Source organism: Merops nubicus, unplaced genomic scaffold (genome assembly GCF_000691845.1).
Source record: "Merops nubicus isolate BGI_N331 unplaced genomic scaffold, ASM69184v1 scaffold7243, whole genome shotgun sequence".
In the NCBI taxonomy this organism is placed as follows: Eukaryota; Metazoa; Chordata; class Aves; order Coraciiformes; family Meropidae; genus Merops; species Merops nubicus.
This window is the reverse complement of record NW_008599471.1, coordinates 1,693-26,559: the sequence shown is the minus strand read 5'-3', so window position 1 is coordinate 26,559 and position 24,867 is coordinate 1,693. Positions and strand designations below refer to the sequence as shown.

At 41.5% G+C, this 24,867-nt stretch overlaps 1 protein-coding gene across 1 annotated transcript; it reads left to right on the top strand.

Annotated features, from left to right (window-relative positions):
- Nucleotides 1-16,844: 16,844 nt before the first annotated feature.
- On the top strand, nt 16,845-19,888 carry LRRC14B (leucine rich repeat containing 14B). Its single transcript, XM_008937385.1, has 2 exons — nt 16,845-17,749; nt 19,249-19,888. The coding sequence occupies exons 1-2, from the start codon at nt 16,845-16,847 to the stop codon at nt 19,886-19,888; spliced, it is 1,545 nt and encodes a 514-aa protein (XP_008935633.1).
- The last annotated feature ends 4,979 nt before the right edge of the window (nt 19,889-24,867 follow it).

Sequence of the window (24,867 nt, the reverse complement as noted above, 5' to 3'; positions counted from 1 at the left end):
AAAAATGATGTCTCTGGAAATAATCCCTAAACCAAAAATGAACCAAGAAGAACAGATCAAATTACTGATAAGCAAAGTTTGTAAAGACAAATATTTAAATTAAAAAAAAAAAGGATTGATAGAATAGAAAGGAACGTGAGGAATGTATCTTTAGTGTAAGGGATGAGAAGGGGACAGTTTGTCTGTGCAATCACTGGTGCTCCAAGGTGATGAGTTGGTCACTTTGTGTATAAAAGGACCGAACAAGAAGATAGGAAGAACCTGAGCACTTGAATGAAACTAAACAAAACCAGCTACCCACCTCAAGAAGTTTGGATAGCCTGAACTTTTGAACTGTAGGAACCAGTACTCACACTTAATAGACTTAGACATAGTAACTTCCCTTCCTAGGGGAGGCATAAAATGAAGTTAATGAGACATACAGTGCCTGATGTGAAGTGGGGGTACATAGATATGTGGCAGGTGGAATGGCAAGGCTGTACTCTCCTGGTATCTCAGGCAATGGGGAGAGGAGAAGGGACATATGCAGCAGGGAAATTAGGATAAAAAGGGGGCTGTGTCCCCCAGCAAATCTGAGAGACCACACCAGGATCTGCCTGTGGACTCTCCCTGTATTCAAATAAAGTGTATTTTTTTGCAGGACTCCTCTGTCTCTTTTGTGAACAGCAACCTCTGACAACGGGATTTTCCATACAAGATGACACAAGTAGGTTTTACAGAAAGTGTCAATTTGTGTTATTAGCATGGAATAGTTTAGAAGGGCGTTTAACTACTGAAGTCTCTTCAAAATCCACAGATAGTATTTACTTCACATATTGTGAAAGCATGCGATTTATATTCACAAGACAAATTCAGGAAAAGCAACAGAATGCATGGGGTAATGATTGGTTAAGAAAAAACCCAAAAGCTTAATGTGCCAGCATTTTGTGATACAAACAATTAACTCCAGCTGCATGAAAATGGCAGTGAATGTATTATAGTTCTGCGAGAATTACAGAAGGCATTAAAAAACAGCAGCTTCGACTGTCACATAAAAATAATCTGGAAAGAACATTTACACACTGTTGTGCAATGGAGACAAGAAATTCCTCAAAAGTTGTGACCGACTGGAATGTATAAAGACACAAGGTGGAATAAATGCATGGAGAATTTGTGTCTCATTTCCCAAGAGACTTCTTTAATTATTATTTTAACGCTTTTATTACAGGTCTGTAAACCCCTTGATATTTAGATGCAGAACACACTCTGTGTTGTACCCACCTTTTGAGGCTGCATCTGCCACGGCAGCCACGGCAGCTGTTGGTGTCCTGTGGCAGTTGTTTAGCATAGTGAAAAAGCTGTATGGAGGAGATAACTTCAGATACCTAACTGACTTCCTTGTTCCAGCTAAGAAATCCTTGAAAAGTATTCCACAAGGAGAATGTGCAAAGCAGAGGCCTCCTTTGTCCCTGAGTTAACAAAAAAGATAAGGTTGAATTAAAAAAAGATAAGGTGGAATTTGATCATTGAACTGCAGGGATCATTAGATCTAGCGAACAGCTCCAAATGTAGCCATCAAGTCACCTTGTAAACTTACAAAAGAAACATTTAAAGCTTAGTAAATATTTCTTTTATAACTGTTGACCTCTCCAACAAACGAACTAGCATCTATACAAAGAAAATTTTCTCTGTGAAACTCTGAAAACGTCCAGGAAAATGTAGCTCTGTTATTACTTAAGTTGTAATAACCCAGTTTTATTTTAAATCATCCTCCTGCAGTCACCAACGTAGAACTAAGGCCAAAATAAAACCTGGGTTAATTAAGTGCTAAATGGAGGAGGAAAATGCTATAAAAATCCCACAAACCTGGAAGATGCCTTCTAGGAGGTTTGATACTGCAGTGAGGCAAAACATGCAAGAAACCAAGTGGTGTGTTTTCCCAAAGAAGAGCTTAAACTCTGGTTAATGGGTGTCTTTAGGATGAATTGACTACAACTTACAAACTGTTTATAACAAAGTGCCAGGGTTTGTTCCTTGGACAACATACACTATTTCAAGGAGGGGCTGTTTTTCAAGGAAACTTTCTGGGGAACCCCCACTATCTGAAGGTCTTTCTTTATTAGACTAGATTCTATTGCAGTCCACATGAATCCTGTGGGCCAGGAAAGTTAAGAAAAACAGATCTAAGAAGCTTTGTTTGTTGTTATCTTTTCTGTATGAATTTTCACTCCTTTCTTCCCAGCTCCTGACTTTATTGTTGTGTTAATTCCGTACAGCTGTCCTGATACTTAAGACTAAAAAAGAAAACCTTTAAAGGCTATGATTGTCTTTTCTTATTCCCATTTTGAGTTGCTAAAGTGAAATTCAACTGCAAGTCTGAGATCAGTTTTTATTTTACTTTTTCCTTCACATAATGTGTGTTTGCATGCAATTGGATCTATTTCTAACCTTTGTATTGCTTAGTGACTTACAGGCTTCACCTTAGGTATATTATTAAAGATTTATTTATCTCATTTTGGCTCTTATCTATTATTTATGTGTCAACCTGCTTCTTTTCACTTTTTTGGCTGAGAACAAAGCAGGCTGAGACAGGTTTACTTAAAGTAAATATTAAGTTTACGAGTCTGCTTTTATATAGGGTGGTAGGATAATTTTAGTTGGAAGAGACCTCTGAGATCATCAAGTCCAGCTGTCAACCCAGCACTGCCAGGTCAGCACTAAACCATGGTCTATAGGCCACATCAATATGTCTTTTAAATACCTTCAGGGATGATGGCTCAACCATTTCCATGGGCAGCCTGTTCCAGTGCTTTACAACTGTTAGTGTGAAGAAATTTTTTCTAATATCCAGTCTAAATCTCCTCTGGTGCCTCTTCAGGCCATTCCCTCTTATCCTGTTGCTGTTACTTGGTAGAACAGACCAATCCTCACGTCACTACAACCTCCACTCAGGCAGTTGTAGAGAGCAATAAGGTCTCCTCTGAGCCTCCTTTTTACCAGACTAAACAGTCCCAGTTCCTCAGCCATGCCTCATAATACTTGTTCTCTAGATCCTTCACCAGCTTTGTTGTGCTTCTCTGGACCCGCCCCAGCACCTCAATGTCCTTCTTGTAGTCAGGGGCCCAAAACTGAACCCAGTACTCGAGGTTGTGGCCTCAGCAGTGCCAAGTGCAAAGGAACAATCACTTTCCTAGTCCTACTGGCCGCACTACTTCTGACACAAGTCAGCATGCTGCTTGACTTGGCTGCATGGCCAAGAAGGCCACCTGGGCACACTGCTGGTTCATCTTCAGCCAGCTGTCCACCAGCCTCCCCAGGTCCTTTTCTGCCAAGCAGCTTTCCAACCACTCTTCCTCAAATCTGTACCCTTGTGTGGGGTTGTTGTGGCTGAAGTGCAGGATCTGGCACTTGGCCTTGTTGAACCTCATGCAGCTGACCTTGGCTGATCAATCCAACCTGTCCAGATCCCTCTGTAGAGCCTTTCTACTTTCAAGCAGATCAACACACCCACCTAACTTGGTTTTCTCTGCAAACTTACTGAGGTTGCACCTCAATCCCCTTATCCAGATCATTGATAAAGATATTAAACAGGACTTGCCATGGGACTGAACCCTGGGGCACACCATTTGTGACTGACGGCCAACTGTATTTAACTCTGTTTACCACTACTCTTTGGGCCTGGCCATCCAGCCAACTTTTTATCCAGTGAAGCATACACCCATCCAAGCCATGAGCAGCCATTTTCCCCAGGAGAATGCTATCCTGCTACCTATGGGAACATGGCCAAGTTCATCTGTCTGATGCAATTAAGTCCTTTGTTCCAGAGGTGAGTTCTGAGAACAGCATTTCACCTGATAGCATTGGCTGTCGGGAGGTTGAGAGGAAAAAAGGACACAATACAATTTACTGAAAGGGAAAATACTACATTGATTATGGTCTGAAGATTTGGGCTGTTTAACAGGTTTGAAGGTTTAGGGCTGGGCTGGCCACTGGATGAATATCAGATGCTCCCTCTTAACCCCTCTCCCTTCCCAAAGAGGAAAAGAAGGGAATAGGGGAGAGAGACTTACAGTATTAGAAAAGAAAACTAAAATAGCTTTATCAGAATAATAATAATAGTAAAATGGAGTATATAAAGAAAGTATACAAAACCAGTACTGAATCCAGCCCCACTGCTGGCAGTTCTGTTACCATCACCACTGGTGCTGTGGAGCAGGCACTGGGGAAGTCCAGACTTGACTCAGCAATGGATGGAAGCTGGATTGAGGAGCTGGATTCTGGAACTGGATTCTGGAACTGGATTCTGGAACTGGATTCAGAAACACATAAACTGGAAAGGCAGAACAGACAAGAGTCCTCCTTGGATGCCAGCCATTGGAGAAGAGAGTTGACATTTGTGATCTCTCAGCTTTATACTGAATATGATGGATATGGGATGGAATAACTTGTTGATCAGTTTAGGGTCACCTGTCCTCTCCACTCCTCAGAGTGAGTGACCTTGATCTTCATACCAATCCTTGGTAGTAACTCTAAACATCAAGTGTTATGAATGCTAGAAGCAGACACTGCAAAAATATGCTGTTAACTTCAGAAAGTGCAGTTAGTTACCTAGCTGAAAAGTAAAATCACTGAACGGAATTAGTTCTGTTCTAACTCAAACCAGGACAAGAGGACAGGAGTGCTTCTGAATAATTATTTCTGGTTGACGTTTAAACCATGCAGACAGCTGCTGAAATGAAGTGTGGTTTGTTAATCTTTCAGGGTAATTGAAACAACTCCTAAGAGAGAGATCAAACTGTCAGAGCAGATATTGAAGAGAAAATGCCAGAGACAGACAAAGATGGGAAGTCCTTCCATAACCTGAAGCTTTATTCTGCCAACTATTTTGGAGAGCCAGCCCTCGCAAAACCAGAATGTACCTGGGCACTAGCTCACCTTCACCTGCTTTGCGTTTGGAAGTTTCTTTGGCTGAAGACCACAAGAAAGTTAAAATGTAAAATTGGATGTGTACAGAAAAAAAATGCATTTCCCTTTTAAGAATGGGAAAGGAAAGGGAGAGTCAGACTGACCACACTCTCCTGATAACTTCAGTCTCTGTCCACTGACTTTAAGAAAAAAATCTTGTGGCAGGGGGTGGCACATGGATGGAGAAAAAGACAGCACAACAGAGCAGGGAATGCTTTCTACTGTTCTACTGTCTTTACCCCATTGATTCTGCTGCTTTACTTGCTAAATTTAGGCATTTCTTTGGAGAAGTAAGACACATCCTTGCTCCTTCTAACAAGAAGTAACAAACGTTATGCATCTTCCCTTACCCCAGCCCTAGGCAGCACACTTGATTTGTTTTTTTTTTCAGAGGGTTAGAGGCTCACTCTCCTGGATTAAGGGTCAGAGCTACCAATGGATCTTACATTACAGGAAGTATGCACAGTGTTTATCTGAGCAGTAGTCACAGAATCACAGAATGGTAGGGATTGGAAGAGACCTCTGAAGATATGTAGTCCACCCCACCTGCCAAAGCAGGTTCACCTAAGGCAGGTTACACAGGAATGCATCTAAGTGAGTTTTGAAAGTTTCCAGAAAAGGAGACTCCACAACCTCTGGGCGGCCCATTCCAGTGCTCCATCACCCTCACGGTAAGGAAGTTTTTCCTTATGTTGAGGTGGAGCTTTCTGTGCTCCAGTTTGTACCCATTGCCCCTCATCCTGCTGCTGGGCTGAAAAGAAGCTGGCCCTATCCCCTTGACATCCACCCTTCAGTTACTTATAAACATTGGCAACATCACCTCTCAGCCTTCTCTTCTCCAGGCAAGACAGCCCCAGGTCTCTCAGCCTTTCCTTGTAAGAGAGATTTTTCTGTCCCTTAATCACCTTCATACCCCTCTGTTGGACTCTATCCAGTAGTCTCCTGTCTCCCTCTAACTGGGGAGCCCAGAACTGAACACACTATTCCAGATGTGGCCTCACCAGTGCAGAGCAGAGGGAGCAAAGGACCTCCCTCAACCTGCTAGTCACACTGTCTTTAATGCACCCCAGGATACCATTGGCCTTCTTGGCCATAGGGTCACACTGCTGTCCCATGGATAACTTGATGCCCACCAGGACTCCAAAATCCTTCTCCAGAGAGCTGCTTTCCAGCAGGTCAACGCCTAACCTGTACTAGTGCAAGAGGTTATTCCTCCCCAGGTGCAAGGAACTTGCCCTTGTTGAATTTCATTATGTTCCTCTCTGCCGAACTCTCCAGCCTGTCCAGGTCTCTCTGAATGGCAGCACAGCCCTCTGGTGTGTCAGCCACTCCTCTGCATTTTGTATCATCAGCAAACTTGTTGAGGGTGCAGTCCACCCCTTCATCGAGGTCTCTGATAAAGATGTTGAACAGGACTGGACCCAGTACTGATCCCTGGGGAACACCACTAGCAATAGGCCTCCGACTGGACTCTGCTCCACTGATCACATAATCTTCAACACACCTTTTGGGAATTGGGTCTTCAATGGGATTTGCAACACATAACATCTCTCCTGATATTATTTGAGGGGGCTCAGTCCTGCATAATCCCAAACAGAGCAGAGTGTGTGTATCTAGGGGTAATATGTCACTCTACCTGTACTCTTCCTTCACCAACCCATTTCCAAACAGTCTTTGAGTACCCCTAGAAGCAGAATTTTTCCTTTCTGCTCTTTGAAGTCATCAGCAAAGCTTGTGTAACAATATCGATGTCAGAGCAATGACCCAGACAGTGGAAAGCAATTATCAATGGTGGTGGCATTTCCCAAATATGTGATATTTTCTATTCTACCACACTGCCTTCCATTTTAGAAATGTTTATATTATTAAGGTTGTTTTACCTTCAAACAATAATAAAATGAAAGCAGAAACTTAGTATACCATTAAAATGTCACACTAGCTGTAATTTTAAGGTATGTCTAGAAATTTACAGTATTCTCTTGAGCTAAGTGGGCTTTAGAAGCAGCGGTCAGAGAGACCGGATGCAAGACCGAGGATCTGTTTTTCTTTTCCCATCACACAGAGTACAAAGATCATACCTTTTGCTAATCAAAGGAAGAGAAAAGAACTGATCACCTCCCCCACAATATTTTGAAATAATCAATATTATAACAGCTAGTAACACAGTGCTCTTCTTAGAAGCAGTAAGTGAAAATTTTGTAGTGGTTTTTGAACAGCACGCCCCTTCTCACACTTGCCCTTCTCCAGTTCCATTGTGTGTTGCAGCAACCATAGCCTTGTTTTGCTTCTTCCCCAGGACACTCTCATGCTGCTAGTTTATCTTCAGCTTGCTATCTTACAAGACCTCCAGGTCATTCTCAGCAGAGCCACTCCTCAGTTACTCAGTTCCTAGCCTGTATCTTTGCAAGAGACTGATCCTTCCAAGGTTCATGATTTTTCATTTGTTCTTGTTGAGTTATGTAAGCTGTCTTGTTGTCCAAGCATGCAACCTTTCTAGGTCCAATTGGATGGCAGCACTGCCTTAAATCGGGTCAGCTGCTTCCTACCAATTGGGTCTCATCTCTAAACTTGATGAGACCATACTCATGTAATTGATAAAAATCTTAAAGAGGACAGGTTACCATCCTCTAGATAGAGTTCAAGCCCCTAAACACTGCCCTCACTTTTTTCACCCATGTGCTGTCCACCACAATTATGTAGCAGTCTCCTAACCTGGATACAAGACTGTTGTGGGTGGCAGAGACCAAAGCTTAGTAAGTTACTTCCACAGCTTTTACCTCTACTAGATATTCAGGCATTTTATCATCAAAGGTGATCAGGTTGGTCCAGTGTGGTTTATATTGATAAATCTGTTCCCAGTCACTTTCTCTTATTTCACGTGCCCCAATATGTGTTCCAAGAGGACCTGCATTGTCCTAAACATGGTGTTTAGTCATGGGGGCCCTCTGTGACTTTTCAAAAATGATAGAGAATGGCCGTTCAAGGATATCAGCCAATTCTGTCAGCACTCTTGGATTCAGCTTGTTAGGTCCTGCTTTCTTGTATGGCTTAAGTTCTCTCATAACGCAATCCTTGTTCCCTTCTGGTAGTTTGAATACCTTTGCTAAGCACAGAGGTCTGAGGAACTACACTGGTAAAGAACAGAGCAGAGAAGGCATTGAGTATCTCAGCCTCAACTGTGTGTGCTGTCACTACATCACCTATCCCATTCACCAATAGCCCCGTGTTTCCTGTCTTCAGCCCCTTACTGCTAATGGAGCAGTCTGAGCTCTTGCTGCCCTCAACAGTCACAAGCAGAGCATTTACTTCTCCTCTGATGTACCTGTACATCCCCAGATATGAAGGGAGCCAAGCTGCTGGGTTGTGGTCTTCTCTTTTTGTTAGAGTTATACAGATGTTAGAAGTACAGAGTCTTGTTATTACAAGAAGATCCTAACTGCTTCATTGTCCTAGACAGCACTAAGATTGTTTGTGACCACTACACGCTGGCAGTCACAAGAGTACAAGAAGTCTTACTTTCATAGCTTGTGTTTTACTTTTATCTGAAATGTTGAATGTTTGGTTTGTGTGATGAATGATCACTCTGTGTTTGGACAGAATTCTACTGCTTTTAGAAATACTTTTCTTACTATTCGGTTCTTTTAAACAATCCACCATAACTGAAAGCTTCTTGTGTCTGACATAGGTTTAGAGTATGCCTGTGGTTTAGCAGCAGCCCAGTTCAATAGTTCTTACTGAACTGTCAAGTACCTATGCAGTTACGTCTCCTGTAAGTGCAAGTGGCTGTGTTCAGGTACCAGATCATTGACTGTTAAGGTAATCTCACAGTCTCTTACAATGTTCTTAGATTATGTGGTTGAACATTATGCCTTCTGGTGGCTAGCTAGAGGCAACACATACGAAACAGTTTTTTGCTGCAGAGTGCATTATAATCTTTGCTCAGCACTAGATGTCTGTATATTTAAATTTAAAAACTTACCTGATCTAGCTCAAGCTTGTCCTTTTGAGAATAGGAAGTGAGAGAGCAGCCAGACAAGATTAACACATCACAAGTACACTATGGTTTGTGAATTATGATTTGCCAAAATATTGCTACATCTGCTTAATTTAAGTGCATGTTTAAACTGATGTAGCCATAGAATTGGAGCTGTAATCGGAGTTCACCTTGTACATGTGATGCCAGCTGATGTGTTTTCAACTGGCAGGAGCTGAGTAGCAACTACAACATCCTGTGATAACAGGACTCAGCTGAATTGAATTCACTTCCACCCTCTAATCATTAGAGAATGCATGCGATCTTCTAGCAGCAACACTACTGTGTCCCTGCACTCTCTAGAAGGAAATCATACAAGACACAAACTGCTGACTTTTACAAAAACAATTTGCCAGCTGGAAGTGCTTGCAGAAACCAGGAAATCAAGAAGCAATGCTCCCTCTGTTAAGATGTATGACATAAAGAAATTAATTTGCTCTTTTTGTAGTAAACACTAGATTGTTTTCTATCTTTCGGGCAACAGAGAGTGGAATGACAGATAGTGGAGATAGTGGTCTGAGGTCTGAAATTTTATTTGGAAGGAGATCATCCCAGGATGCATACAGCTTTCAAGTAAACTTGAAATTAAAATTAAAAAAAATAAGAATTAACTAGCAGAAATTAAAATTACATGGACTAATATGATAGGAAGGATTCCTTAGAGACAGGCTCTGAGAAGCAGAGGTATGCAGTCTGTAAAGATGTTTCAGTCGGTAATTTCTTGTTCTAGGCAAGCAGACTGACCCCTACTAGAGTCAAATATATCTTACAGATATAGATCTTAAGGCAACAGACATCTGAAGGTTAAGCAAGACACACTGGAAAACATCAAGTGTGCAGAGTAGAAGCTTAGTATTTCCACACCTAGGAGTGATGCTTGTTAAGGAATTTGGTTGCATGTGTTTTCCCATCATGTAAGCTGCAGGACCATAAACTGATCTGTTATCTTTTACTTGGTTCTATGTTGTCTGATGAAGATCTGTTTTGGAGAGAAAATGTATGGGCTGGCAAAAGTCAGGCAAGTACTGACCTTCAGACGTAAGTGAGGACTTATTCTTTCCTGATACCAACAATCTCAGATATGAAAGAGACAGACTTCCCCATGTTATCTGATTTTAAATATGTTTTGAGAGTGAGGATTAGACAAGATAGCCATGCTGGTTTAGTGCTTCCTTCCCTATAAAGGAAAAGGGAGCCTCAGTACTCCACTATAGCTTCTCCTTCACTGTCCTGCCACCCTCCATGCTTTAGTATTGCTGCTCATCTGACCCCTCAGTAAACCAGTACTTTGATTCACTGGTTTTTCGTGGTCTTACACACATTGTGACATATCACCATGATTTTAGAAGTAAACATCCTCGTTATTAATTCTCACTGTATAGTATTGGTGATTCTGTCTGTTCTGAAGCCATGCATATTGCCTTTAAAAAAAAATACAGCAAAATTGAACTTTAAAATTCAGTCTTTCCTTTTTTCCCTAAAACACAAAAGCCTTCAACAGGGAAATGCGAAACAAGACATTTCTTGAGTTTTAAGCCTTCTCTATCAGCAATAAGAAAGTTTATAATTTCACCACCTTTCTGGAACTAAACTGTTAATTAGCAGTTAAATGTTTCACTTAGGAAAAGAAGAATATTTAAGATGTGATCTGAAGGTGCTGAAACCTGTTGAACAAGTACTTCTGTGAAAATAGGCAAGGGCAAGATTTAATTCATATAAGTTGTCTTGCCTTATTGGCACAGTATCACTTCATAAACTTTACACATCAAACCAGGTTTCACGATCATTGTTCTCTAAGCACATCTCTAGGTTTTTTTAAAATTAATTGTTCTTTAAGGATGAGCACTGAAAAACCTTAAGAATCCTAGGATTCTTTCTTTGTAGAAGCCTTAACAGAAGATTCCTTTAAGTTCCTTGTAAAGGGGACTGTGAAAAGGGCAACTGTAAATCCTACAAAGTTTTCTAAGTGATCATAAAAGTTTTGCATCTTACTTTAGCCAACTAATATTTGTTAGACTGTGCTCTGTTGTTTAAAACTAGAAGTCACTACAAATTACAGCTTGCCTGTTCCCTGTTTTTAAAATGATCCTGTCTGTTTTCACCACGAGAGGTCATCACTGCTTTAGCTGAATAATTTGCAGTTTGTTTTCTGGTCTGTTGATAAACCAGATGCAATGAAATTTTTGTGCATGCTGACTGAAACCAAAGCAATAACTGTATACCTTTTGGTGACCCCTGTTACAGTGGCCACAAAAAGTGAAGGTGACCATAAAATTAATGCCGAAAAATATTTTTTAGATTTCTCCAGGTTATTTTGGAGCTAGGTAAGATTTGTTTTTAAATTTAACAAGACCCCGCTGAAGGATGTTTGCTAAATGCTTCACAAATAGAATCTTATTACCATCTTAGGGGAGAATATTCTGAACCGCATTTCCTCCTGAAACATATAACACAAAACATAAGTTGAAGGAGCTGAAGGAAGAGTGAAGACAGGTGCAAGAAGATTCAGTAAAGTATAAAAATAATGAAATTATTTTTACAGCAGTTCCTGTTTATCTTTGCACTTCACCTTTCTGTCTGCAGGCAGCTGCCTTTAAAAGTCTTTGTTCACAAAAAGAGGAAAAAAATCCAGTAAGAAAACAGCAATAAACTTGAAAATGAAAGAATAAAATATAGTCAAAAAGATATTCAAAGAGCTTCAAGATAGTCCTGGAACAGAACTCATTTTATCATAGTTCACCAAGACGATACTTTGCCAAATGTAAATTCCCAGTGTTGTTCCTGATCTTGTTTTCAAGATAATGTTCCTCCTTTTTATTCCATAATGACTCAAGTGTCTTTTTCCTATAGAGACAAGATCTTGAGTATCAATAGCCATGTCTGAGCCATGTCTATCTTTGACCGTTTCACATCACAAGGAAGAAACAGGAAGACACATCAGATTAATGCTTGACTCCAAGCCTGGTGTTACAGGCAGGACTTCAGGTGTTTTTTGGTCACAGGTGAGTTTACCCAGCACCAGGCCTGCTGGTGACAGATGGGGTACACCTGTCTCAAAGGGGGAAAAGTATTTTTGCTCAGGAGTTGGCAGGGCTCATCAAAACAGCTTTAAACTAGATTTGAAGAGGGAAAGGGATAAAAACAGTCTTGCTGGATAGAAGTGGGGGGTGAGGGGGACACATCAATGTTTATGGGATGGTGTGCTAGCAAGGTGTAGGAAAATAACAGAAGATTGGCAAGGAGGATTGTAAACATGCTCAAGTGACTTGCAGCTAACATGTCAAAAACCACATATGTCATACTAATCATTGCTCAGCTTTCTATGCATGGCAAGTAGAATTTCTATGTTTGGATAACACAGGTCTCTGAGGGACTCAGAGGACAAATGGTATCTGCAAGAATCCTTGATATATAGGAGGAAGCAGCATGTTCATAAGCTTGCTGCTCTCTCTAGCAAGGACCAAGCTGCGCAGCAGCTGCCTCCAAGCGGTTGCTGCTGCAGAGATCCTCTGGTTTGTGAGGTAATGAGAGTAAACCTACTCTGGACATTTCACCCATGGTTTTATGGTTACTCCTCTGTCCTGCCTGTTACTGCTCCCACATGAGTTCTGGAGGGCAAAGGAGTCTGGGCAGGTTGGACATTCCACAAGAAGGATATCCTTAAGGTGCAGGATCCTGCTGTCCTGGTGTGTCCTAAGATGAACCAGCAGAGATCAGCCTGTCTGAAGAAAGAGATTTGACTGGAATTCAGGGAGAAAGGAAAGTCTATGGCCTCTAGAGGAAGGGGCAGGCAGTGCAAGAAGCCTACAAAGATTCTGTAAAGCTGCACAGGGAGAAAATTGGAAAGGCCAAAGCCCAGCTAGAACTTAATCTGGCTACTGCCATAAAAGACAATTAAAAATATAAATATAAATAAGTTAACAGCAAAAGGAGGACTAAGGAGAATCTCCATCCTCTGTTGGATATGGGGGGAAATACAGTGACCAAGGATGAGGAAAAGGCTGAGGTACTGAATGTCTAGTTTGCCTCAGTCTCTAATAGGAAGATCAGTTGTCCTCTCTGTTCCCAGCTCCCTGAGCTGGAATACAGAGATGAGGAGCAGAATGGAGCCCCCATAATCCTAGAGGAAATGATCAGTGACCAACTATACCGTTTAGGCACACACAAGTCTATGGGGCTGGGTGGGATCCACCCAAGAGTACGGAGCGAACTGGCATAGGTTGCTCACCAAACAACTTTCCATCATTTATTAGCAGTCCTGGATAACTGTGGAGGTCAAGGGCTTTACAGAACTCCACATAGATCACATCAGTTGCTCTTCCCATTAGGTTGGTCAAGTAAGCCTTGACTTTGGTCAAGCAATGCTGGCTGTCTTGAATCACCTCCCTGTCCTCCATATGCCTTAGCATTGCTTCTGGGAGAATATGTTTCATCATCTTCTCAGGCACAGAGGAGATGCTAAGAAGTTTGTAGTTCCCAGGGTCCTACTTTTCTACGCTTTTTAAAAATAGGTGCAATGTTTTGCCTTTTCCAGTCACCAGGGCCTTCTTCACCTGACATCCATGACTTTTCAAATATCATGGAGAATGGTTTGGCAACTACATCAGCCAATGCCATCAGGATTCTGGGATGCATCTCATCAGGTCCCGTAGCCTTACATATGTTCAGGTACCTCAGGTGGTCTCAAACCTTGATCTTCTCTTACAGTGGGAATTTGTTCCCCTAGTCCCTGCCTTGCTGTCCATCCACTCAAGGGGTGTGGGAAGAGAGGTTGCTGATGAAGACTGAGACAAAAATGTTGTTGAGTACAACAGCCTCCTCCTCCTAGTCTGTCGTTCCCAGTTTGCCCATCCTGTTCTAATTGGAGGAGCACAGTTTCTTTGACCTCCCTTTTTTGGCTGACATACCTGTAGAAGACCTTCTTATTGCTCTATGCATTCCTTGTCAAGTTCAGCTCCAGCTGTGCCTTGGCCTTCCTGACACCTACAAACCCATGCAACATCCCTATACTCTTCCAAGGATACCTGTTCCTGCATTTCCTTCTTGCTCTTTAGTTTGACTGATGGGTCTTGACTCATCCATGCTTGCAACTTGCCTTCCTTTTCTGATTCCTTACACAAGAGGATTGAGAGCTCTTGTGCTCTGTTAAAAGTGTCCTTAAAAATCTGCTAGTTCTGTTTTGCTCCCTTGTCCTTGCGGGAAGTTTCACGGGGGATCCTAATGACTTAACTGCTTGAATATGTAGAAGTTCACTTTCCTACAATTCAGGGTCTTGACTTTACTCTTTGCTGCAACCATATCCCTCAGGACTGTGAACTCCACCATTTCATCATCATTGTATCCCAGGCTGCCTCCAATCTTGGTGTCTCTGATGAGCTCAGTTGTGTTGGTAACCAACAGGCCCAGGAATGCATCCCCTCTGGTAGGGCTGTATATTACCTGGCTTAAGGAGTTATCCTCCATGCCCTCCAGGGCTCTCCTGGATTGCCAGTTTCTGTGGGAATTCTAGAAGATTATCACACCATTTTGATCAACATAACTATCTGAACTTTACCTTCCTGACAACCACAAAATCTGACAGAAAAGATGACTTCTTAACAAGTAAGAAATCTCTGTAAGTTTTTAAAATTGACTTTGATTGCCATTTCTGTAACACTGCAAATAGAATACACTATAGATAGATAATAGGTGATACACTGCTTTATAACAGAGCAACATTTATAGAAGTAAAAAACTGAAATAAATATGTGTAGCAGCTTCTATATACAAGAATGTTATTGCTTATTTGCAGTGTGACTCAACCATTTTTCATAATTGTTGTAAAAGAAGCAGTACATTTAATACTTTTTTCCCCCATATCACATTTTGTATTATCACACGCAGCTTTTTCAACTCAGCATTGTACTGTGAGATCCTGATGTATTTCTCAACAGGAGTTTAATCTTCCATATTAGCCATTTCCAGCAGTAAGGTGGGGTATGTCATGGAACTCGAGTCAATAAATCTGACAGGACCTCTTCTGGATTTAAATAAGGGCATCTCAAGACAGTCAGTTTTGCCAGCCAGGCAGATGATCTCAGAAACCTTTGTGCAAGTGACACTGGAGAAATGAGAGGTGCAGAACAGAAGAGGCAGAGGTCAGCTGCAGCGGTTGGAAAGTGAGCAAGAAAATGGCCTGAGGAACAAATGGAACAGAGGATGTTAATCGGGGGGTGTAGGCACTTAGGAACTATTTAATGTTATTGATTATTGATTGAAGTGTTTTCTAGATAACAGAGGGAAAAAGAAGGAAGTTTACAGGTTTGTCTTGCACCCTATGTTCAGTCAATAGCTAGTAGAGGATAACCCATAGATATCCTGAAATTGCAGCTATACAGCAAAAAGCCCCATATATCAAAATTAAGGCACACCCCCCCATGAAAAACGAACCAAAACCAAGAGCACCTCAACAAATAAAAGTGCTCCACATAACTTAGTAACTTCAAGTTATGCTCATTCTCTGTCCCACTGGTTACCCTGCTAGAGAGCACGTGAGGACACTGTAAGAAAGGTATCCAACATTGCTTCCCCTGGCAGGCAGGAGTTAGGCTGAAAGAAAGAAAGAAATATTGTCTCTGCTTTTGTGACAGCTGTGTGAAAGAGGTTTTTCTCCTGGCCTGAAAAGATGATAAATTTTGAATGTTTTTCCATTCTGTATCATGATGAAAACTATCATTTCTCAAACAACAGGTAAAAGAAGACCACCCGTTGCTCAAAATAGCAGCAATAGGATGCTTGCCTGGAAGGCCGTGGGAAAGTTTTAACTTTGTGCTCTGTCTTGTTCAGCTTGTCTTATACTTAACCCTCAGTTTCCTATCACAGATGTCATGGTTTAGACCTAGCTGGGAGTTGAGCACCACAACCCTGTGGGTTGAGATAAGGCGAATTTAATATGATAATGCAAAAGGAGCAGTAAACAACAGTAATAACAATAACAGCAATGAAACATACAAAGCAAGTGACCTAAAGCACGTACCAGGTTTAGCACTCTAGAGCTGGCACCACCTGCAGCCTGCAGCTCTGGCCTGGCCTGCTCCCAGCCATATCTCTCAGGCATGGCATCAGCATGCTGTGGAATGACTTATCAGCTGGCTGCTTCAGTTGTTTGTCCCAGCCATGGCACCCTCCCAGCTTCCAGTGAAAATTAACCTGATCCCAGCCGAACCAGGGCAACAGGCCAAGTGGTCACCAAGGCTCTGAGCTCTTCTGCACTATTCTGTCTTTTCCACTGGAGCCACTGGATTTAAGTATTCCCTGCTGATAGAAAGGGCAAAATGGAGGGGTATTGTGTGGCTCAGTGACTGTAGCAGCTCAGTCCTGCCTTACGGATATAGTGTTTAGGAGCTCTGTGCTAATTGTGAGAAATCTTTGCCATTCAAATCAGCATGTGAATCCCCAGCATCTTTTGTGAAAAAAAAAAGTGCACTACAGATAATGTTGTGTGTTAAAGCTGGAACCCTGAGTGACCCTTTTGTATGACATAGAAAAGATACAGAAATATTCTTATCTATGTGTGCTGCCCTGATATTAATGTTCCTGCTGGGCAATAGTCTGTTCTTAACTGAGTTAGCTTTGTTATAAATATGAGGTTTTAAATCAATAAATGCTCTCTGACTGAAGATCTCACAGTTAATTACTGCAGAGTCACAGTATAGCTCCAAAATAGAAAGCAAAGGATCGGCATGTGACTGTTCATTCTGCCTTCCCAGCAAGGCTTACATTAGCAGCAAGCAGCAGCTGCAGCTAAAAATAGAAGGTGATAAGCAACTAAGATCTCTAGTTAAACACAGAAGTCGCTCTTCACAACAGCAAGGAGTCCAAAGCAACAATGAAGTCTCTCCGATTCATTAGTGCTGAAGCATTCGTATCAAATGCAGAATTTGCCAGGAAGAGTCTTGGTGGTGTTGCTCATGATCTTTTTCCTCTTCTTTTTAAAGCCAGCTATTTACTGGAGCAAGGGGAAGTGATTCATGACTTGGTAGAGAACTGGCCACTTGTTGACTTTAACATGGGAAAACTTTTGGGAACTACTGTGGACTACCAGGAAGACCTGAGCCATAGAACATGCTCAGTGTGCTTGGAAAGCTGTCTTACAGGGCTGAGAGACTATGTGCTGAATCATCCTTCTCCCTACATGAAAAGGTTGAAAGTGGTCGACCTGACTGGAATAAAAGATGTGGAAGTGCAGTTTTGTGAGTGTAAGAAGACAATGGGCAGGTGGGCCAGGACACAGCTGCTCTCTAAGCTTTGTTTAGAACTGCTGGTTTACCTGCAGCAAACACCCTGCAGTCCAGGTACCTTTGAAATCAGCATTGATGTGCTAATTGACTTGTTTGTTACAGAGAGGAACTATGAGCTGGTAGCAGAGGCCTTGCTGAAGAAATGCTATTGTCCACTGAAGATTTGCTGTGTAGCATTCAGATCCGACAACCTGGCTTTGCAGAAGTTCTTCTATATCATAAAGCTCACTGATCCTTCCTTGTTGCGCAAACTGGAGATAGTTCACAATGTTCGCTTGGAGATGGAGCACTTGGAAATACTCTTCAACAGTATCCACTTTCCTCTACTAATGTCTTTGACCTTGCCTGCACGAACATTTAATGTGCGGAGATTCACAGCTACAGATGAACAGATGCTTACTAACATTGGAGAAAAGATGGGGGAAATGACACAGCTGACTGAGCTGAGTGTGGCCTTTTCCATACTCACAGGAAGACTGCAGAAACTGCTCAGGTAATTTAGTCGTCTTGCTTACAGACAAACTACAAAGAGCAGCCCTTTGTGCCATCAGCATGCTGAGAATCTCTGAGAATAAGGGAAGTGAGACATATTTGTCTCAGGGTGTGTGTGAGAAGGGACTGCTGGACACTCGGGAAGAGTATTTGTTGGGCAGAATTGGAAGCCAATGTATATCTAACAGACTTAGAAGAACTATCTGTTCTTATTAGTTTTCCAGAGCCCATCTGCTTAGTATGATGAGAAAATAGTTTTTGCCTAACAAATAAGACAGGGGTACACACAGATGTCTGTGATTTGCCACATTCTCAAGGTTATATCTCAGTCGGCTTGGGCTGACCTTTGGTGCAAGACCTGAGTCATATTCTAAGTATTTTTCAGGGTCCATAGTGAATTTTTCTCCTCTTAAAAAAGAGGCAGTAAATATACCAAGATTCCAACAGGTACCATATTTTTTAGGAGGGCAGGGGGATAGTAGACTTTGATTTAAGACCTTGATTTCAGTTGTTTGTTGTGTCTGTTGATCTCAAGGCAAGAGGGATCTGATGGATTTCTGTACTGAAAATTAAGCTAATATATGAATATTTGTTACAAATTCCTGGGAAAGATGAGCAATTCTCAAAGAGATAACAAGTGAACAGTGAACAGTGTTCATATCTGAACAGAAAATGTTAACCGTATATTTTTCAGAGCATCTAAAAAAAAAAAAAAAGGCAGACAACAATTTCATTGATTCCTCCTGTACAAAGAAGAATTAAATTTTGAAGTGGATGGCACACTTTATGGATGGCTCATACTGATGGAAATAAATTACAAGTTTCTAACCTTGAGCCAGCTGAAGTCTCACTAAGATTTAGTATGTATGAAAGGGATCTCATAATTTTGATATTAGAACTACATTATATTCACCTAGATTTTTGCACATTATCTCAGGTACACTTCTTCCAACCTTCTTCTTCATCAGAAGGTCTCTTTGCAACTCCAGAACAATACATTTTGTATACCTCTTAGTAATTTAAAAACCTAGTAGAAACAAAACTAGAAACATAAGCAGAAGTCTTGTTAGAATACTGATTTCCTTTCATCTTGGAATGAATCATTCCTTAATGGAAATAATCTAAATGTCTGAAATTGTAACAGCTTTCTCAAAGACATAGCCATCAATGTTTATATGGTAGTAATGGTCTGCTATTAACTCAGCAAGTAATAGACATCTGACAACATGCAACTGGCTACAAAATAGATGCTACTGAATTAATCCCCATTAAAACAACACAGAGTCACGTGAAATAGGAGCTAATTCATGGAACTGATTTCAGGAGGAAAATATACTTGTCATTGTTGGCACATGCTTCTGTTTCTCAAAAGAGGTTAGAAAAAATAATGAACGTGGCAGATGTCTGCATTCATAATGTGGATGGCTGCATAAAGTTTTGTAAATGTAGCTTTTCAATGTTTTATTCCATAAACCTTTTTTTTTCTCTTTCATTCTACAGCCCACTGAAAACTCCACTGAAGATGCTGGATGTTTCTAACTGCTCATTGAACCATGCTGATATGGCCTATTTAGCCAGTAGCTTCCATGCTAATCACTTAGAAGCCCTGGACCTGAGTGGTCACGATATACCTGACATTTACCCGTCAACATTCTTCAAGCTTCTCAGCCATTCCTCTTCAGTGCTCAGGAGTCTTACTTTGGAGGACTGTAACATCCAAGATACTCATGTCAACATGTTGATTTTAGGCTTAAGCCCTTGTCAGAAACTACAGGAATTCAAGTTTCTTGGAAACCCTCTGTCATCCCAAGCACTTAAACACCTTTTCATATTTCTCTGTGAGTTGCCAATGCTGAAAAACGTGGAGTTCCCAGTTCCAAGGGACTGCTACCCTGTTAGCATCACCTACCCAATTGATGATGCCAATCTCTGCAGATTTGATCACCAAAAATATGAAAGGGTAGCAGAGGAGCTTAACCTCATTTTAATACAAGGAAATAGGGAGGATATGAAGGCTTCAAGTCCGCTCTTTGGCAGTTATGATGCAGCAGTTCAGGAGACAAATAGTGAACTGGGAGCTCACTTGATTAAGTCATTCAAAGAGACTTTAGAAAAGTTCACTACTTCTCTTATGAAATGAGGAAATGAGCTGAACAGCAAGAACTGGTACTGTGGAGCAGGTATTCTTTATTGCAGCGCTGGGCTCACAGGGGATCGCTGTGCCTAACGGGCACCTCTGAAAGTGGAAGGCGAATCTTTTGGCAAGTTACACACGTGTACTCATGACAGCTCCCAGAAAGCTCAACCCCCTTTCCATGGCCTCATTGTAACATCTCCGTCTCTGTAGCAGCCTGTGATTCCTCGGTCTCTGTCGCCACCCATCATCCTGAAGTTATTACTGCCCTCGCTCCAGCGGTCGTCTGCTTCGTCTGGTGGTCGTTTCTCTTCTACATCATGATGTTCACTAGTTGACCTCTCTTTGTATGTGGATGCTCACTTTGATTTGGCTTGCAGAGGAGGAAACAGTGGTCTATCTAACCAGTTATTTCTAGTTCTGAGGCCAAGACAATCCTTGCTCCTTCTCAGTTCCTGTGTACAAAGACCTATACAAACTGTATAAATGCTGAAGTTAATAATTATCTTATATGGCTAAGCTATTGTGGCTGTTACCTTCTCCTTAAACCTCTAATTTTAAGCAAGTTTCTCTTCACCAATTTCTCCGTATTCAGTCCCTTTTTCACTTAACAAAATGAGTTAAACCCACAGCACAGTAGTAATGAGCTGCTCTGTCAAATGAGAAGTGAATTTAGTCTCTTCTAGAACTGTGCCTTCATTGATCACTCTTGAGTTTTCTTTAATTTCTCAGCTGAATTTGCTTCTGTTTGAAGAGCCTCTAATCATCTGAGATACTTACATAACCAATACTTGCTTTCAAAAGAGAAGACCCTTAATAGCTTAGTATTTTAGAAAAAAGTAATTAATTTTTCAGTAGACTAATAGGTGTCTAAGATTGGCTGATTTCTTATATAGTTTCCTCTGGATTTGGCAGTGAGGCTTGTAGCCCTACAGAAAATACAAGAAAGTTCTTTCCCACATCCATCAGGATGTCCCAAAGCTTGTGTGCAAATCCTCCCTATCCTTCCTCTCACTCCCTAAGTCAATTTTTGTTTTTGCCTTTGGCCTTCCAAATTCACCAGTCTGTGTTTTATCCAGTACATTTCCAACAGTGTGGGATGTATAACATCCTCCATGTCCCTGTGCCTCTCATTCTTCTGCAGAGTTAAGCACAATATTCCTCCTTTTGCACGGGAAATTACAGAATTTGTCAAATACACTGTGCTGGTGAAGAATAAAGTTCCATACTGAGGAGGCAGCAAACCAAATCATCAGCTGACAGCAGGAAACTTCCTCCCACTTGCCCCAGTGATATAAAATGGCCTGTAAGGACTCTGCTGAAGCTCCTGTGAAGTGCATTTTACAGAGGCATAGCAGGACAGTGTTACACAACCATGCTTGTGATGACAGCAGATAAGTGCCTCAAGCTGCTCCCTTTGGCTGAGTCAGCTTCTTTTCTGGTAGAATGCTGCTTTCAGCTGCTTTAAAGATTGTGTAGGACAGTAGTAATAATGAAAAAAAAAAATCCCACTGTTAAAAACATGTAGAAAAATGAATCCAATACTAATTTCAAAAATGTGAAAAAGGGAAAAGGCGGGTTACTGAGTAACAAGTAGTTTATCTGCATAAAATATTGCCTTCTTCCATCAAGACTTTTTATTGTTCTGCTGCAGAATTCCAACCAGTGCCTGCAAGAATCGTGTTTATTTGGCAAGTTCAAGTGCAAGAAATGTATTTGACAGAGTAAACAGAATCCCAGAGCCTCACACACTATATTGGAACCTGGGTGAAGGGGCCAACAAGGTGTCAGGATGCAGCATCAGAGCCACAGAGCTGGGGGAGTACTATAATGGGGAGGAACCCCTGGGTAGTAGGTGTCTCATAGTCTACCGGGCTTCTCATCTGTAATACTGGACAGACCAAAGAGAAAGATATTAGCAAATCATGCATATTGTCACCTAAATTGAGATATCTAATGACAGCCTCTCTCAATGCTACCAGAGCCCAAACTGTTCTGATGTAGAACTGGAGATGCGTTTAGCTTCTAGATGAGCCAAAAAAACCCTAAAATCTCAGGTTAATAGCCAGCACTCTGCCATTAAATATATTTTAACAGTTCATGAAAATGTGATGAAACAGTACTGGAAGTGAATGTTGTAGCAGGACTTGAGGTATCATTGTAATGTTGAAGATTGTTATTAAGTTAACAAAGGGACCTTACTTGAAATAATACTGTATCTTATCATCTGAGGGTTTGACAGAAACTTTCTTCATTTAGGTAGTGCTGGTTTGGGAAGCTTTTAATTTATCCACATTAAGAAGATGTAAGTAGCTACTAACCTAGTTTACAAACAAAAAAGAAAATTAATGGACTGAGTAGTAAGCAGAGCTTATAGGTTCCACAGTGTGCATTGAAATATTATTTTGATGTCTTCTTAGCTTTTGTTCTTACTTCTAATATGTATTTTTGATTAAATGTATCATAGTAAAATTAAAAGTGAGTGGACATGACCTGTTTATGTCCCAGAGCACTAAAAGAAAAAAAAAAAAAAAAAAGAACAATTTCAGAGCCAAAAAAGAGAGCCAAGCCAAGCAGCTGTGACTGAGAAAAAGCCAGAATTTGGTTCCATATGGTCCATTATATTTGGACAGAGTTCTATCTGTTCCCATGGCCTCATCTCTACCTTTCCCTCCCTCTGACCTTGTTCTCTTTCTGTCTTAGACTTAATCCATGACTTCTCAGCCAGATGTAAGTGGTTAGAATTTTTCTAGGCCAGAAATCTATTCCTTCAGGATTAGTGGCACTTCCTGTTGTTGGGAGAGGACATTCTGTGTACAGTAGGTTCAATGAGTGACAGCATGCAGTCACTGCCTGTTTCAGTACACACAAAAGAACTTGTTCACAGGTCACTTTAGATGCCTCCTGAAGACTGTTGGCTATGCAACTATCTCTCTGCTTTATCCTCACCTAAACTCAGTCCTGGTCCAGCCATTTATTTAATTTCCTCCTCCTCCTTCTGCTTCCCACAAACTCCTGCCTGTCTTCCATTTTCAGTCTTACATATATGCTATCTAGTTATGACTCCCTGGGCCAGGAAGAGTACATAGAGACCGTAGTCTTAGTGCCCAGTGAGGATCACTGCTATGCCTACTTCAGCTAGTCCCTTGGAGCCTAGAGTACGGAGCGTGTTGCACTGTGGAAGAATTGCACGTGCAGCTGTTCATGCAGTACAGCTGTGAATGACTGACAAAGAGAGCACACAGATCCAGGTACAGAAAGGATTTCAGTACTGTTCCTGGGAAGCCAACAGCTCTGCAAAAGTGTGAGGGTGTTTTCAAAGGTCTGTGATCTTCCAGAAGGGATAGGATTGAAGTAAAAGTTTATTATTTATAGTTGCATGTTAAGATTTTATTGCATGAAATAAATTAAATTCCTAACAAGTTTATCAGTACTTCAAATAGTGTTGAATCCAAAAGGATGGACTGCAATAAAACACTGTGAGGATATGACAACATTATTTTACAGATACAAAATTGTATTTACCTCAGAACTTGTTATGACAAAATGTCATATTTTGGGAGAGGACGGATTTTTATGATTTTGAAATGGAATCCGTTAAAATGCTCTGTACAGAGCCAGGAATTTCGGTCTACTAGCTTTGCTTTAGGCTCCAGACTCCCTAACATGTTCTGTTAAGATGAGGCTGCACCACTTTCTGGCAGAGCCCATCGCTCAAAGTGAAATTGTCCAGTCACTGTTCTCCCAGGAAAGGGAATAGCCCTGAATGCAGTTGCTGGATCTCAATATCTCCTATGACTGTCTGCACAGATGCAGGAAATTTGGAGGAACCAGCTTTCCTTTAGGGTCCAGAACTCATAACATATTCTGTTCAGGCAGGGCTGTACCGGTACATTGCAGAGCCCAGCTCTGAAAGTGAAATCTTACAGGCAGTGCACTCACAGGAAAAGGGCTAGCCCTAAATGCAGTTGTGGGATTTCTTTATCCCCTAAAACGCTCCAAACATTGCCAGGACACTTGAGTCTACCAACTTTGCTTTAGGCTCCAGTCTTCCTATCATATTCTGAACAGACAGGGTTGTACCAGCAAATGGCAGAGCCCACCTCTGGAAGGGAAATCCTACAGGCACTGTTCTCCCAGGATAAGGGCAAGCCCTGAATGCAGTTGCTCGAACCCACCATCCCCTGAAATCCTCCAAAAAGACCCAGGAAATTTGGGGCTCCCAGCTTTGGTTTAGGCTCCAGGCTTCCTAGCATATTCTGTTCTGCTGGGTCTTCACCAGTTCATTGCAGAGCCTGGCTCTGAGAGTGAAATCTTACAGGTACTGTTCTCCCAGGAGAGGGGTTAGCCCTGAATGCAGTTGCTGATTCTGACAATCCCCTAAAACCCTCTGCACAGAGCCCAGAAATTTGGGGCTACCAACTTTGCTTTAGGCTCCAGACTTCCTAATATATTCTGTTCTGCCGGGGCTGTACTGGTTCCTGGCAGAGCCTTGCTCCGAGACCAAATGTCTTTTCAGACCAGGTCCCGGAGTGAAAAGGTCACATGGAGTGAATGTCTCAATTAGGAGTGTGGCCACTCTTTGTTGCTGTAATATATACTGGCTTTGGGACCACAATAGTGAAGAGACAATGTAAAAATGGGACAAATAAAGTATTAAGTAATGCTTTCCAGTCCCTCACCTGGTCAACAAAAATGTTGAAGATATTAATCTACATAAATTCTACCTCTATAGAAAACAGAGGTTGTTGGAGAGATGCACTTACTATGCTCAATCCTAGACTGAAAGTTAGGACCAGCTAGTTAGAGTTGCAACTACCTTTATGGAAGTAGTACAAAATCAGCATAAACATGTGCTATACTGTCACATCTCTTTGTCAGCTGCCCCTCCCTGTAGGACCAAGCAAGTCTTGTGTGGTACATTATTGGGAGAAGATGGTGCATGTATGGGGATTTTAAATTCCTTAAATGCTTTCTGGACATCA